The 16429-nt window shown below is 40.2% G+C and overlaps 1 protein-coding gene across 3 annotated transcripts in view; it reads right to left on the bottom strand.

The window, feature by feature from the left end:
* The window catches only part of GALC (galactosylceramidase), an 83597-nt gene that overhangs the window by 9891 nt on the left and 57277 nt on the right, over positions 1-16429 (bottom strand). For 2 of the 3 annotated variants that reach the window (XM_019518695.1, XM_019518694.1), the window contains exons 15-17: positions 14707-14870; positions 12794-12870; positions 6554-9676 (exon numbers count right to left, since the gene is read on the bottom strand). In XM_019518695.1, the coding sequence (XP_019374240.1) occupies positions 9533-9676; positions 12794-12870; positions 14707-14870 (385 nt within the window). In that variant the 3' untranslated portion in view covers positions 6554-9532. Of the gene's footprint in view, positions 1-6553; positions 9677-12793; positions 12871-14706; positions 14871-16429 lie in introns of those variants that run through there. The other variant, XR_002097643.1, reaches the window with a different exon arrangement.

Here is a 16429-nt window from a genome sequence, read left to right as displayed (position 1 = left end):
ATAGAACGGGGGGCACTCATGACGCATCTAAAATTTATATCTGTGTGCTTTTGGTAATAGTTGAAGGCGTTTTAGTCTTTGCCAGACAAATCTGCATGGGCAATAGATCCCCTAAAAAACCCTGCTTTGTTTAGCTTAAATCTGTTTCGAGCAGATACAAAATTAGTAAGAGGTGAAGGAATAATTCTTTGTATAGGAAGCAACAGGTTGTGTGCACCTGAAGCTTTCCATAGTTTCAACATTATCTTTCCCCACAAAGAACATTTCCGTTTCATTGTTGAGGGCGATGGGTCACAGACCCATGCAAGACATTTTCTTACTTATAGTAACACTGCCATCTTGTGGCACAAGGGTGGAACACAAGTTTCTCTTCTTCCATGAACTTGTCACAAAAGATAAAAAGTCCAAGGTTCATGTCAAACCTCTATTTTTCATTTGGAAACCAATCTTTGTGATACTGCTATTGATTTTTCTGAGTACAGATCAGACTTGCTATAATGAGGTTTTTTTGTAGCCTGAAGTATGAGCTACCCTTTTTGACTGTCTGGGATGAGTGGTGTTTTCAAATATTGTGTCAGTCACACTCAATGAACTGGAATAGCATTGCTGTTTATCTGTTCTCGGTTAGGACTAAGAGGCTTTTCACAGGAGAATAGGCCTCAAGTGAGGAAAACATAGCTACAGTTAAGCGTGACCGGTATTCATTAACTTAAGAAACATGACTTTAAAAAGGAAACTACTTCCATGAACAGATATGCTAGGCCTTTGGTTTTTCTTTCAGGCCATCTTGGATACTTCTTTGAGAGATACTGCCCCTTCCTTTGGGAAAAAAAATTGGTGTGAAATTTTCCCTCAGTGCATTGCAGCTAAGGGGGAAATCACTGCCTCCCCCATGGGCAGGGGGCTGGAAATTGTAGTCTGGTGGGAAACTCCAGTATAGAGCTTCCCACAAAACAAGCTGTTGGGAGTCCAAGCATTGTTCCTGCCAAGCTCTGACATTCTCAAGTGTCCTGCGATTCCCAGGGGACAGTGTCCAGGGCCACAAGCCTCAGTGCCAGATATGGTATGCTATCCACTTCCCTAAGTTTTCTGCACAGCTCCATTGGAGAAGAGGCTCTGTAAAGGAAAGTATCACCTTGGCTATTTTAGCTTCTCTGGAGAACCACTTTGGGGACAAAAGCAAGTGGTGGTGATGTGCAAGTGCTTCAGCTTGCTGAGTCTTCCTGTAGGTGCCCCTGGCATGATGCTTGAATGCAAGACCTAGTGGTCTTCAAAGGAAAACTAGTTGGTGCATGGAGTCAAATGAGTCTCCGTGTCCATGCCAAAGGGCTCTGTGCCCATATGACGACTCTTGGTAGTAGCAGAGAATTCTCAGTGCCCCATGGGTTTTTAAAGGTCTTTGTCATGAAGCAAATCTGTCACGAAGATGCTCTTCAGGGAAATATATAAAAGAAAAAGAAAACGCACGACCTCGGATGTAACTTTGTCCATACAGTCTAAAAGACTCAGAGCTGAGGTACATTGACACTGAGACAGAAGTTTGAAGTATGCTAATTTGGACTGAAAACGGATTTTGAGCTATTAAGCCAGAGCCTTTCCATGTACTACACTAATTCTCATTAGAAAAAGGAGACAGACGGACATCCTTTAGATCCATTAAGAAATAATGGTTTGAGCCTTTACAGCACCTGCATCCACTTTTAGTGAGGAAATGGAGGTGCAAGACCAGTTACGTGACAGTGTCAAAAATGGAGACAACCTAACACTGAAGACTTGGCTTCTACATTTAGTATTACATTGCCTCATTAGTTAAAACAAACAAGAGCTTTGATTTAGCATTTTCCTCCTTTGATTGACATGCTCCAAATCTCAAGATGAACAGCCAAGTCATTTAAATGCTCTAATAAGCTTTCAAGTATAAATGACATTGCAATAAATTCAGTACCACCACATAATGCCCCAGAGTTATTTCAAGTATCACTACAGTTATTCAGGGTTATAGGTTGAAGCTGTGTTGGTCTAAGAGCATAGGCACACAAGGCTCTTTGGATAAATTTGATATCTTTTATTAGACCAAGTAAACTAGTTGGAAAAATTCTTATTTGCAAACTTTCAGGTACAAACACCCTTCATCAGGCTGAGGAAGCACCTGCAGTCGGTCTGTGCCCTTCATGGATGGAACAGAAAAGAAGCCAGAGACCAGTAAGCATGCAAGAGAGCCAGTCAGTGAAGATGGAAAATGAGGCAGTCAGTGGGCAAGACAGCAGGGGCAGGGGAGAACCTAGACCTGATGATAAGAATATAGCTAGTACTATGGTTATTCTGAACTCAAGGCAGTGTTGGGCAACACTATCTTTGACTTAACTACTAGAGATTCCCTTTTAGCAATGCAGGGCCAGTGATACGCAGTTAGACAGTCCAAATTAAATGAAGAAAAGGGCATCAGTTAACACCTGTGAAGAAGCCAGCTCAATAAGGAGGTTAAAGAATGAACGTGACCTACAACCTTTTCAATAAACAAACACAGTAGCGGTGAAAGACACTTCAGTAGGATGTTGTAAAACTAGGCACACATGCTCACATTGAGCAATGCACACACACACCCAGAAAAAGATAACAAAGTTTCTAATCGGCATGCTAATTTATTGGAAGCCAAAGAAACTTCCGTGAAGCAGTTGTCTTTTGAGATGACCGCTGAGTAGTACCGCTGAGTACCCCCAGCAGAAGTCTTCAAAGGCACCTGCAGCTACTGCATAGACTCATAAGGAAGGTGGTAAGCACAGAGTTGCAGTAATCCGTCTTTGAAATGGTAAAAGCAAGGCAGCACCCTCTGTGCATCAGGCTTCATAAAAAAAAGGCAATTGTAAAAAAAGGTTCGTGGTAGAGGGAGGTATAAAAATAAATAAAAACATGGTATGAAAGTAAAAATAAACTTTAAAAACTATTAACACCTCTATCTCCTGATTGTTTTGAGAAGCGTGCTCCAAAATCCAGGAGTTCATTTTAATGGAAAAGAAAAGAGGAGGGGGAAAAAGGTATTGTGGGGGGGAGGGGGGAAGTGGAGGTATGGATAAATTTAAAATTTATACCATTTTGAAAGTTGGGGCGGGGGGGTAAGGAGACAGGAATTAAATCGCACACAAACTGCTCTTCAGTTATGTGCTTCCTCCTATCCCATAGCCACTGGAAGCTTTGCAGAGAAGTTCACTCCTGAATGAAACAACTGTTAAACACTGCAGTTTGTCTAGTCAATCCCATGGGAAATGGAAACTAAATGCAACAATTTCCTTGCGCATAAGGTGAGAGTCCCCCTCCCCCTTTCCTAGCCCACTCCCTCACATGCCAGATTAACCGCATGTGGCATCCATTCCAGCCTCTCTGGGATGCATACCACATGTAACACCCGCTCCAGCTGATCTAGGACCTGCACTGCATGCAGTAGTACCGTGCATGCAGCATGGGTCCCAGACCCACTTGAGAGGATGCTGTGCAGTACGTAACTGTGCACAGCACACGTCCCAGATTAGCCAGAGTGAGTGCTGCATGTGACACTTATACCAGAGCATGCAGAACAGAAGCATTTCTTTATGCTGGAAGCATAACAGAAGCTGGAAACTGCACTTCAGGGAATAATTTTGCCCCGGCTGAGAAATGAACGGGATGATGCATTAGGCCTTTCCCATCTCTATCTTCTACTACAGGTTTTGCCCTGCTAAGGTGAGTGAATTTCATACACTGCTAACAAAGTGCATTTTAGAATAAAAGCATCAGCAGAGAGATGAGAGGAAATTCAAGCTGAACTATTAACAAGCAACATCAGAGTGAATAGGAAATAGGCAGCTTGAGCAGAGACATTGTTTGTCCCAGTGCAGCTTTATAGCTCTCCTATACTCCGACATTAGTGTGCACCTCAACTCAGCACAAAACCTGACTGATCTCTTGCTGTTTTAGAGCTCTGTGAACACCACTGTTTATTGCTCCCACTACAAGACCAATCACATTAGAGAAGAACATGGACATCCTTAATAGGATTTGCTGTTTGTCACTGCAGCATGCTCCTTTCAGCCTGCCTCGTATAACAACACTATATAATCACGCTGCATCTGCCATAGAGCTTTTCATTCAAAGCTCTCACAACTGGTGATGTACTTTTAAGCTATGTCACTCTTGCAAGGACAAGAAAATGAGTTTGCGTTCTCCCTCTAAACCTGCCATGTCCCAGCACAGAAGACACTATCAAAAACTGAAAGATTATTTTCAGGACAGAGACATATTAATTAAGCATTTCTAGGTGGGCTAGTATTTGTAGCTGCAGAACAATGGAGAATGCACAGGCCTGAGTTGTAATCCAGATTTGCCAGTGAGGCACTGCTCAACTTGTAGCATTCCTGTAGCATGCCCATAACATAAAACAAAACAAAAGAAGCAAGCAGACAACCTCCCACCCCACAGGGAAAGCTGTACACTCCACACCAACAACAGAAAGGATGATGAAGGAAAACAAGCACATAACACACACAATGGCTGATTATGTGTACATTATTTTTGCTACTGACTTAAATTTCTTTATGTATTTTAGCCCTACTTCAGGTGTACAGTGGTGAATCACTTGTGCTTTCATGTGATAGCTGCAAGGTTATTTTGCTCCTCTTAAAGAATTTGATGTTTGGACCCTACATCCATTGATGATCTTTTGCTTATCCTCAAGCAAGAGATAAACCAGCATTTCTCAAGCCAGTAAGCTGTCCAAGGTAAATACTTGTTTTAGTCCTGTGTTTCCACAGCACTTAGCACAGCTAGGCACATGACTAGCACTTGAAGGCATTAAATGCTATACACTTGTTGTATAGGATTATTCTTGGCCTTCTTTTAAAAAGATTGATACTACAGAATAGGACGTTTGTCAGGATACTTAAACATACTTATTATGAAGCCCAATGAGAAATGGAAGGAGTATGTTGGGGTGGGAAGGGAAGGAGGGAAAGCAGGACTATGGAAGTGTTCAAACTGCACATAAAGATTGCCTCCAGAATGAACCTATAACACTGACTGGTGTGATACTAGCTAAGCATCTGTCATATTCTACTCCTGGTAAGTCCAGGAATTAAAAGTTGCCATGTAATATTTTCTCAGTGTGGACAAAATCTATTCTACAAAGAACTTTAGTGTTTGTGTCCCAATCTTTGTCACACTATTAAACCATGATTCTTCAGCAGCAGTCAGTTACTTTCCCGGGCTGCCACAGAGAAGAGCACCTTCTGCAAGAGCATTCCCCCTGCCACCATAGGGAAAAGCAGAGGCATCAGCTGGGCCTAGCATCCCCTTCCCTCCCCATTCCCAACTCAAGCTTGGTCACTCCAGCCTGCCAGCTAAAATGGTTGCTAACTGCTGATCTTGATAGTTAAACATCTGAATATATTGGTAGCATGAAAACATCTAAGACGTGACACCAGCATTCTAGGCAGACCCAAAATAGAGCAGGAGTTAGCAGCCTTTCACTAACAGCAGCCAAATGATACAGTTCACTCCTAGGGTGGGCCAGAGGCAGCAGTTAAGATGTTTTACCACCAGGTGGCACATTGTCACCATCTAAAACCAACTAGTGAGCTATAATGGCAGAATATACTTCACAGGGCAGTTAAAAATCTCTTCATGTGACAGATCTTGACCATGGGCTGTAGGCTGCTGACCTGCCTTAGACCACTTGAAAATCCCAACTGTGATACAGGCTACCCAGAGAGGTTGTGCAGTGTGCATCCTTAGAGGATTTAAAAAATTGGGTAGATAGAGACTTGGCTGGGATGACCTAGCAGGGGGTTTGAGTAGATGACCTCCTGAGGTCCCTTCCAACCCTAATTTTCCATGATTCTGATGCATAGTGAGTACACCCACCCCAGTTCATACAGGTCCTGTAGTCCATCAACCCAGAGCCTGTCAGTGGGAATGGTACACCAATTGATTTTCAGTCCAGAGTTTGTATTAATGAAGATGTGTATTGTGACAATGTTTAGCTGCACCTCCAACAGTAACTTTGTCAAGAAGGCCAAGAATATTCAGCCACCTTAAATGCCCTTTATTGGGAATATAATGCAAACTACTGACTCAATATCCTGGAAAACGGGTGGTCAAGCCTTTCAGGGAATTGTTCTCCTTTAAAAGCTATAGTTTGATATTTTTACCCTCCTTTGAATCAAAATGTGAAAGCTGTGGGTAATTCATAGTTAACCCTATGAAAGCCAAGGACTTTTAATACTGATTGGCAAGGAGCTAGAAAGACAAACGCACTATTTAAGCGTATCCTCACTGTCATTGAGTAATGGCACTTTGCTTATAGAATATCACATCAATAATACAAGCACTAAGCCGTACGTATCTTCTGGAGAGATTTGTTAATGAGGACTGTTAAGTCATTAGAAAAAAGTGTCAGAAGCAGAATATTCCAGGCCAGTTAACCTGATGACAAGCATCTTTATTGGGAATCACATATAAAATATTATCAACCTTCTCACTGAAGGATACCAAAACCTACTTACAGACTCACTCTGCAGAGATAAAGATTTTTAAAGTGCTTTATTTGCTCATTTGGAATGATTAGTATTCATAATCAAACACACACATCTGCCCCTCACTGCAACATTTCACAGCTTATCTGCTTTTGCCAAGTGTATTGCAGTCTACTGAAGGTAAAAGATGCGCAAGATGAGTATGCAACATTAATTCACTAAAACAGTTTTCATGAAAATCGAACATTTGAATTCCCCAATTTTTCATTTTATAAATAAACACTATAAAAAACAATATTCCCAGTTATCATGTATAATACATTTAGCACACAATAAAGACAGTACAACTGGTCATAAACTAGTGCAAAAAAAAAAAAAGAAGAAAAAAAAAAGAAAGGGGGGGAGATGGGGAAGAGTTCAAAATTGATCTACTTTCTTTGGAACAGTTACATTATCGATGGTCCCTCATCCTCACAAACTGAGCCTTTAGCCAGAGATACCAAGAAATCTGTCACAAATCTCCTGTCAGAAAAAAAAAAGGACTTCTAGTTCCCTTTTAAGTTTGGCTTGAACATTTTTCAACTTAAGTTATGCCTAAATGTATTTTTAAAAAGTGATCCAATTTTTTAGAACTGAAAATTTGAGCTCCCATTTAAGTCTGTCTGGAAATAGGACAGTTATTATTTACATCTTAGTTTCAGCTTAATATTTTTCACCCATTTAAAAAAAGGAGTTCGATTACAACTAGAGACACTGTTTTACTTTTTTTTTTTTTTTTTAAAGGTTAATGTCCTAGCTTATTGTTTAAAAGTTACTTGAATGTATGAGACTCTTTATAAGCAATGCTTTACATACACCTAGCCACTAGAAGTGTCAGTATAACTACTCTAGTTCTAGTGTGATGAATCATGAGATCTCTCTCTAAAAGCAATTGCCAAAATACTTGCCACCTTCAAACTGCAAAATATGAACCTGAAAAGTGGCCTGCTTTAAATGACCACTCAGGGACTGAACAATCAGCTGTTTAGCAGAATGCATCTTTTAGCAAAGAGTAGATCAGAAGTGTACTCTGTGTTTAGGTCTGCCTCTCAAAACAAGAGACAGCCCTATTGAAAGTAAGCTTGTATAGGTTTCAGCACCTTAACAACTCAGGAGTTTGTCAGTTAGAACAGAAGTGAAATATGAAATGTCAGTCAATTAGCAGAACTGGAAGGTTTTCCCTCATATCATGACAAGACAAATGTCCATTTCCCCATGGTATTAAGATGACAAAGAGGTATGCCTGGGATGGTTTAGGAATTGTGTAGGGTTTGGACTAGATAACACCTGAAGTCCCTTCCAGTCAACTGACCCCAGTAGAACAACAAATAGAAATACAATGCCAGAAACACAGCCTGGAGTAGCAAAATACAAACATCTCACTCTATACTTCAGGATCTGATCCACCCTGAAAAGGATAAACTCCACAGCTGATGCAGTCACTTGGAAAGTAGAAATATTAAAGCATAATTAAAGTCTGTTCCCTCAAGGATAACTTCCTTCAAATCCCTCTTGGAACTTCAGTTTACTTGTTATTGCGCCCATACAACTGCTAAATAAGCAAATAAACATTGTCCCATTGTTTCCTTGTCCCTGGTCTATTGTCATCCATCTGCCATCTCAGACTTGATTTTGTAAGCTTTCTAGCCCAGAAGCTCACTTTGTTCTAAGCTTGCAGTGCCTAGTACAATGGAGTCCCAATGCATGACTGAGGCTCATGGGCACAATGCTAATACAAAAACACCAGCAATGCATGCAACTAAAACAAAAGTAAAAATCAAATCCAAGTCTTTAGAGCATCACGTTATATGTGAAAGATGCTCAAAAACTTCTAGGAACACAGGCAACTCTTTCAGGTGACCTACTTCAGAGTCCTACTCTAACATGAAAAGGAAAAAAAAAAAGGTGTTACATTTATCAATATCCAGAGCTGTATCATCTCCATCTGGAATGAGACCTCTTCATTTCACACTGCTTTGGCAGTATGCTAGGGGGAGTTTTCCCTATCACCCAGCAGACCAACATTTTCCAAAGTCAAATACTTGAGAGAATTGCTCATCTGTATTTATATATGAGCTCTTCCCTGTATTATCTGGGCACCTGGCACACATCAAGATATCTGCTTTTCCAGGTGGGTGTAAGGGAAAAGTAACTAATTTAAGAAGCAAAACAAAGATTCAAAGGAAAGGTTCCAGCCAGCTAAAGTAGACTTCCAGTTCTACTAATGAAAATGTAGCAAGTTGAAAGTTAGTGGAAGAGGTAGTTTAAAAACAAGGCACTTCCTAAAGGGCCTGATCAGTGTTTTTCATTCTGCTGAATGATGATGTCTTTAGACTTTTTTTCACTTCTAGCCTTTATAGTCTCATCTACACCTGTGAAAATTACTTCTGATGCACTTGAGTCACGTCTTCCTCAGCCTCGGCTTCAGCCTACTTTTGGGGACATATAAAAGTGTCTTCATATTATAATGCAACCAAGTACTTTGTTGAAAGGGAAAATGGGAACAACCCTGTCATTTGACAAAGAGATTCATTTTATTATCTAGTATTTGATTCTCATCTGAAGGGTGAAGGGAGTTGGTGCCATAACCATATAAATATTTTAAAATTGAAGCTCTAAAAAGACTTCTATGTACTGCATTTTAACCTGTTAAAATAGCTTGAGTAAGCTGGGAAATTCAGATCTCAACATGCAAAAAGATTTGCACCCACAATCGGATCTCATCTCTATCTTAAACCAAAATTTAGTATTGGATAGTCCAGGATAAAAACAAAACAAAAAAAAAAAATCAGAGAACCTTTGTGATTAATTTACTGACATGCTTACTCCTTTGCAGGCATATTTTTAGAAAATAGGACAGAATTCAGATTTCCTGCCAAAAGATAAACCTCAAAACAGCATTTTAAATGATCATTTTAAAATTGCCTTCAATATGAATTGGCTTCAAAAAGTAGTAATAGGAGAACAAGCTTCTCAGTGGACCAGAAACATCAAGTGGCTTCAACATGGAAGTTATCAAACTGTGCAAACTCAAACGAACGTGTGCCAATAGCTGCCCATCCATTACTTGGCTTAAATGCAGGGACATTCTCCCAGAGAGGATAGCCATTCAGCCACCCTGAAGCAGAAGACCCCTGTCAAAAAAAAAAAAAAAGTAGTGAGAGGGGGTAAAGAGTTAGGTTTTGCAAGTCAATTTAAATACACAAGTCCATATCACTTTAGAAGAGACATTAGGGGAGTCAGCCAGTTTTTTCAAAGCACTCTGGAAGTGTGAAGCGTCATGTCTTCCACTGCAAAACAACTTGAAATGCTTCACCATATGTTTCCATGTTTATCCGCATAGTTAGCGCCAAATCATGTTCACATCTTGCATACTGCTCCTAATTTGCAGCCTTATCCTTGGATTTTAGGTTGACTGTACATGTCCACACCTACCATTCAGCCCTCCTGGAAGTGCCAGTTAGCCTGCCCATAGTATCAGGCAAATATTGTGATCTTAGTTTGGCAGCTAGCAGAACATCATGACCTACTGGATCATTCCAATGCTTGACAGACTAAGTTGGAGGTGTATCTTTGCCCCAAGTTAACCTGAAACATCCTCTAAAGTCATAACAAGAGTGCACTGTGCTGGGCAAAAGCCTGCTGGCCAGCCTCTCATGAGCAAGCCTTTGCCTTCAGTGAAAATGCATAGACAGAACCAACTGCAAACAATTCCCACTTGTGACACGGAAGAATAAAATCCACCTTACTTCACCAGCACTATGTTGGCTCTACAGATTGAAATAGAAAAAACAAGAGTGGATACCATTTTAATTAAAACTTCATGAGCTTTGGAATAGGATGGTGCCATTAATACCAAGTTCTCCATCATATAAAAATCATAGTATTATCTGATACCATTTTCCCACTAGACAGTGGTAAGAAAATTCACACCAAGTACCTCAAGAATTGACATTCATATTTGCTAACCAAGAGGGCTAATACAACCATGGGTAAGGCCTGCCTGTAGTTTTGTAACAACACTTTGTGTGAGATTTAAGTGTAGATTAGCAAAAGCTGAATTCAGAAATCACTCCCTTACCCACAGGATCATCCCTTTCTCTCTAACTCTAAAGACTGAAGATAAGCTATGATTTTGACACCCACAAAGTGAAACATATCTACTCCATTACGAGTAAACCATGCTGACATAGACAACTATAACAAATTTAAAAAGGGCTGGCTTCATTTCCAGCATTGCTTACCTAAAGAGATCCTTTCCAGAGATAGGCCAGGTATAATGACAAAAGTCTGAGGACAAAAATCCTGCTGCTACAGGTTACAGAAAACCTGATAGCAATCAACTGGGAAGATAAATCAAAACCACACAACTGACTGCATCAGTCTAAAGAAATGCTGATGATTCAGCAAGATAAGGAGAAGTGCCACCAAACCTTTAGTTTGTTATTAAAAAATGGGTAGTGGATTCTAGTCAAACTGATTTCCTTCTGCACTTGGCTGAATGAACCCTTTATTCAGGAACAGCACATCCCATTCAGTAATATCTACTGAGTGCTTCAAAATGGCTAACTTCCCACAATGAAGGATAATTTAGAAACAGTTATGGGTGGTGAGGCAGGTTCCCTGCTTGATGCTACAACAAGCAGACATATAACAGGGGAGCAGAAAGGTTCCCTTCAGCTGCCTATAATATCAATGAGACCAGTACTTGAATACCAAATCCAGAGATGAAACTGGATACTTAAGCACTTGGTACAGTGTAGCACACAGAGTGGCATCAGTGGCTGTGCTAATGGCAGTGGTGACAGCCAGAGCAGCTGTTGCTATTTTTGTACCTCCAACACCAGGGTTGGTGCATTGGACCAGTGCCCTGGTCTCTCCTGTCCTTTGTTATGCTATTAACTGAATCTGGTTGTGGTGTCTATGTTTAAAAAAGTAACTGAAAATCTGGAAAGGATGTAAAGGCCATGCAGGCTGTAACAATGCCTCAAACTCTGGAGAAAATACTTTGCCACAAGGGATTTAAGAGGTCAAGCTTTAGCAGACCCAAAAGGAGTGACTGTGTCACATTATTTAAGTACATTCACAGGGAAATTTATCAGATGCTAAAGAGTTCTTCAGCCTAGTAGGAAAATATAATAAAGAACCTAAAGGCTGGAAGCTAAAGCTTAAGTAATTTCTAAGTAGAATTTAAAAAGGTAAAAGGGCTTTAACCATTGGATTAAGCTACGCAGGAAAATGGTGGGTTTGTCCATCTTTTGGAGCCTTCAGTTCAAGGCTGAATATCTGCTTTCCTGAAAAGTGTTTTAGAGCCCAAACATGTGGCATTTTAGCAAGGGTGATCTTTATACTGGAATAAAGAAGGAGCAGATAAGATGTGAATGCACATGCTGATGTAATTTCATCCAATCTTATGTAGTATTACTCCTGACAGAGTCAAGGAGTTCCATAGGAACTCAGGGATTTTTCAGGGATTCTTTTTATTGGATTAAGTGCATAGTTGGGAGAGATGATGGCAAACTTTCAGGAACAGAGTGCTCTACTTCAGGTCTCCCAACTACACAGTTGGTCCAATAAAAAGATATTGCCTTAAAAAAATGCTTCCTACATATTCTTGCACCACCATGGCTACATCACCACTTCAATTCTATTACCCAAGTTACATGCAGCATAATGGTTGAGTTTAACGCATGCTTCGGGGTAGATTTTTATTCAATGCAGAAAAAGGCTATTATTCATACCACCAGTGCCAAGATGCTGTAACAAGCTGTCACAATGAAATGCACAATTTGTCTGTTCATTTCAGTCCTGGTGTATTTTAGTGGCATACAAAAGATGAAAATTGTACTGAAGTAAGTGTGTGCAGATCCTTAGTCAACTCAGAACTGGGAGAAATGTAAAGGCCTGTGATATAGGTGATGGCAGATCAGTTGATGATATGGAAAACAATACAGAATTACTCCGACACCCAGGAACGTCATGCAATACAGTCTAAAGAGTGCTCCCTTCAGGGAGTTAGACTGCATAGTTCAAACCCAATATACAACAACTCCCTTGCCTGGTACTGGCCACTCTGACTCAGCACAGCCACCTACAAAACTAGTTCAATATCTCCTTCACTAGGGTAATTGTGGGGACTCATGGTTTGTATGCGTAAAATACTAGTATTTTCATGTGTGTTTTGATTGCTGCTACTGAACTGCCAGTCTGATTGATGCAAACAGAGTTGTAAGCCTCTCCTTCATCCTTACCTTGAGAGTCAGAGTGAGTGTGTGCCAAGTTCTGTCTCGGACACCAGCGAGCCCCTTCATCAGAACAACTTTTCTAGCTGCAATAAATGTACAGTGTTACAGTAGCTGGGATGAAAATACATAGGTACATTGTACAAGAGGCTTGAATTTACTGACTGGTTGGGAGTTTAATGTGCATTTTTGAGAGATGTTGAGAATCTGCAATTTCTACTGGACTTCAACTGCAGCAATGAGGTATGAAGTATGAAAAAAAGAAACAAGGCCTTAATAGATTGCCGCAGGTTTAAAACATCTGAGCAATCATGCTTGGCTAGGCTAACCTGGGAAGATTTCAGATGTCTCAAGGGACTCAACCTGAGATTAGGATACTTTGATTGGTAGTACTGATGCAGGTTGGCAGTAGAAGTTGCTATCAACTCCACTGCTGTCAAAATACAAGTGTCTACTTACCAATCATATGCTAAAAAAGGAAGAGAGTGTTTAAATAAAGTTCTTTAAAAATGTCACAGTTAAATATTTATCTAGATCACAAAGATATGCTTCTTGATGGGTTTACGTGCAAGTACTTGGACAGGAATCTCAGGAGACAACCAAGTGTTCTAAGGGTAAATGATACAAATACACAGCACTTTCCTGTGAATTTTAACTGAACCATTGGGTTTGGTGTTAAGCTTTACTTAATCACCTGGAAACATCTTCTAGACAAGATGGAAAACTGATGACCTGACTATTATTGATCGACTGAAAATAGCAAATATTCTCCCATAGCACAAGTGTATTAAACATAATAAGTGCCAAATTCCAGTTTAAAGTCATGCCAACCAAAACCCCCTTACTTCATCATCTGGATGAATCCTTTTCTCAACATTGTAATCACAGTGGTTGGATAGTGTTACTGTGAACTGTTAACAAAATCATGAATGCAGTCACTCCTGGGATAAAATTTCAGCAACAAGTACTGCTTAGGTTCCTATTAAAGTAAAGTAAAGGTAGCTTCTGGATCTTGCACAATGCCACATGATGTTAGGACAAAGGAACACTCCCAAAATTTCTACCCTAAACTCTGGCTGGGTCTGAAACAGGGAAAAAGATACAAAAGCCCACATATAGAAAGCAACTTCTGCCATACAGAAGAAGTCATTTATTTTTTTTAAGGTTCACTACTATGAAAAACTGTACTATTTTAAGTTTCCTTTGTATATCATTTATACTGTATAACATTTACAGTATTTTGCAACTGCATTTTAGTTTCCAGAACTTATTGAAAATCCAGTTTATATGCAAAAGCAGTATGAAACACACTGACAGGAATAAACACTGCTACTATTTCTAAAAAACTTAAAAAGATGCTTTCAGTCCAATTCCATCATGTTATACTCCCTTTCACAGGTCTAGCAAGGATTGTATTGGTGAAGGCTCCTGTGTGTTAGTATGAAATTGCAAGTAGAACACATCATCTAACTATATCCAAGGAAGATGCGACAACAGATACTGCAGAACTCACACTTGCAGTGTATGTAGGATGTATGTATATTTATATCATGTATAATTTATTGCATTTAATATGACAACTTTTATTTTTAAAGGAGTTCTCTACAGGAATCCTCATAATACTTCACTATCTACACAGATGTAAGAATGATTAGAATTAATTTGTTTAGGATACCTTTGTGAAGAGGAAATTGGGCCTGGAGCCAACTAGTCTGGACATTAATGTTTCTAATGATCAAAACAAGCTACGTGCCAGTCAGTTGGCTGCAGAAGCCACTTGAATGGAAAATGACCAGCATTACAAGATTGTGGGTTTACATTGCAAGTACTGCTACTAGGAACTTCAGCATCATTCAAGGTTTTCTTGCTTTTCCTAAATGGCTCTCCCCACCCAGTGTCTTTGTTAGTAACAAACTACTTACCAAGATCACCAGTGACTCGGTATGTACCATCTGCAAACACCCAGAAGAATATTCCTTTGGTACGTCTAACGTATATTCCACCATTATCTACTCTTCCTGCAATGAACACACCACCATCATGTGGGCGTTCTATATAGATGTCACAAGTTATTGTCATATTTACCCTGGAAGAGAAAGTTAGTGTTAAAAGGAGCTACACATCTCAAGATAATTTACAACACCAAAAATCCTCTTCCTTGGCAATCTTTCCAATAGTGATATCAACATGAAGTTCCATCTACAAAACTGCTGTTCTTGGTGGGAGCTTCACAGCAAATTTTATTCTGACCCAATCTCTCAAAATTAGTTTAGATGGGCAAAATCAGGGCCAAAATTTCATGTCTTCCTCTTATAGCTACTAAAAATAAAAGGTTAGCTTCCATTTATAGGGCTTCTTATAAAGGCCAAACGCATACTGGGAACTTATTCCCCAACTGCTATCACAGGAAATAAGACAGATCCTGTCTTGGAGCTACTGCAATGAAATGAGAATCGCTAAGGAATACACAGGGCCAGACAAATTTGGCAATGCTGTTGGGAAAGCAAGGCACTGAAAAGCACTCCGGAACTGAGCCAAAGCCAACTCTAGAAAACAGTGAGGATAAACTCTACTGGTGGCTACAGCTGCAGGCTCCACTTAATCAAGTAAAGATTAAGGGTTAATTCAATGCTTCAACTCACAATGCAATAGCATGGGATGAAGGCAGATAATCAATCAAGTAGAGTAAGACTGGCTTTCAACAGAGGATCAAACCTGCAAATCAAATGGCCGTTAAATTTGAAGCTTGTAGCTATGAAAAAGCTGAGAATCATGTGACAAGAATCTGAGGTTGTGACCTGACTGGGTCAAGATGAACGATAAGGAGAAAGGACTCAGAAGAAAGCAGGGCTGGTATGCAGTAGCACTATAGTGTAGGAGTAGGCTTGTAAGAATACTGAGATGCATCAATTCACCTGGTCAGTGAAATGAAGCTGTTTTTTATACTGGGTCATAAGAACCTCCCCCACCCCACCAAAAAAAAAAAAAAAGCAAAAAAAGCCACACATTTTGCTGAATACTGGTCCAATTTAATGGGAACTGTGGGATGAAACGTGGCAACGCTATGGCTCCTAGGATAAGCAGCATCCAATTACAAGTGGTAAAACCAAGCTCTAAAACACTGCTCTTTTATTAGGCAGAGAATTAGAGATCAGCTAATGGTTAAAATGCTTCTCAGAAAAGAGGCAACAAGGGTCACTAAGCTGTGCCACAGTGATAAGGAAGGCAGGTTTAGCTGGGAAGGAAGAGGGAAGAAATCTGATCCTCCCAGATCCAAGCAATAGTAAGTCTTATAGAAAAAGCAGCAGGTAGGTATATAAACTGATTTAAGACGTCTCTGAAAATGATCTTGTTCCAGTAAATGGGGAAGAGCTAGAAGAGCTAGACCAGGAGTTCTTAAGTCACCTCATGGAGGTAGTTAGGTCAAAGGTTGTGGTCATCATGGGTGACCTGAACTTTCCGGACATCTGCTGGGAAGAGCAGTCAACCAGGTCTGACCGCTCATGTAGGTTCCTAGCCAGAATGCAGGACCTCCACCTAACCCAGGAGGTACACAGCCCCACCAGGGGCTGCAATCGGACCTAGACAGGTTACAGGGGTGGGCGGATGAGAATAGGATGGGATTTAACACCAACAAGTGCAAGG

This window comes from Gavialis gangeticus, unplaced genomic scaffold (assembly GCF_001723915.1).
Source record: "Gavialis gangeticus isolate Ggan-Ray unplaced genomic scaffold, GavGan_comp1, whole genome shotgun sequence".
Lineage (NCBI taxonomy): Eukaryota > Metazoa > Chordata > Crocodylia > Gavialidae > Gavialis > Gavialis gangeticus.
This window is presented reverse-complemented; position numbering and strand designations above follow the sequence as displayed.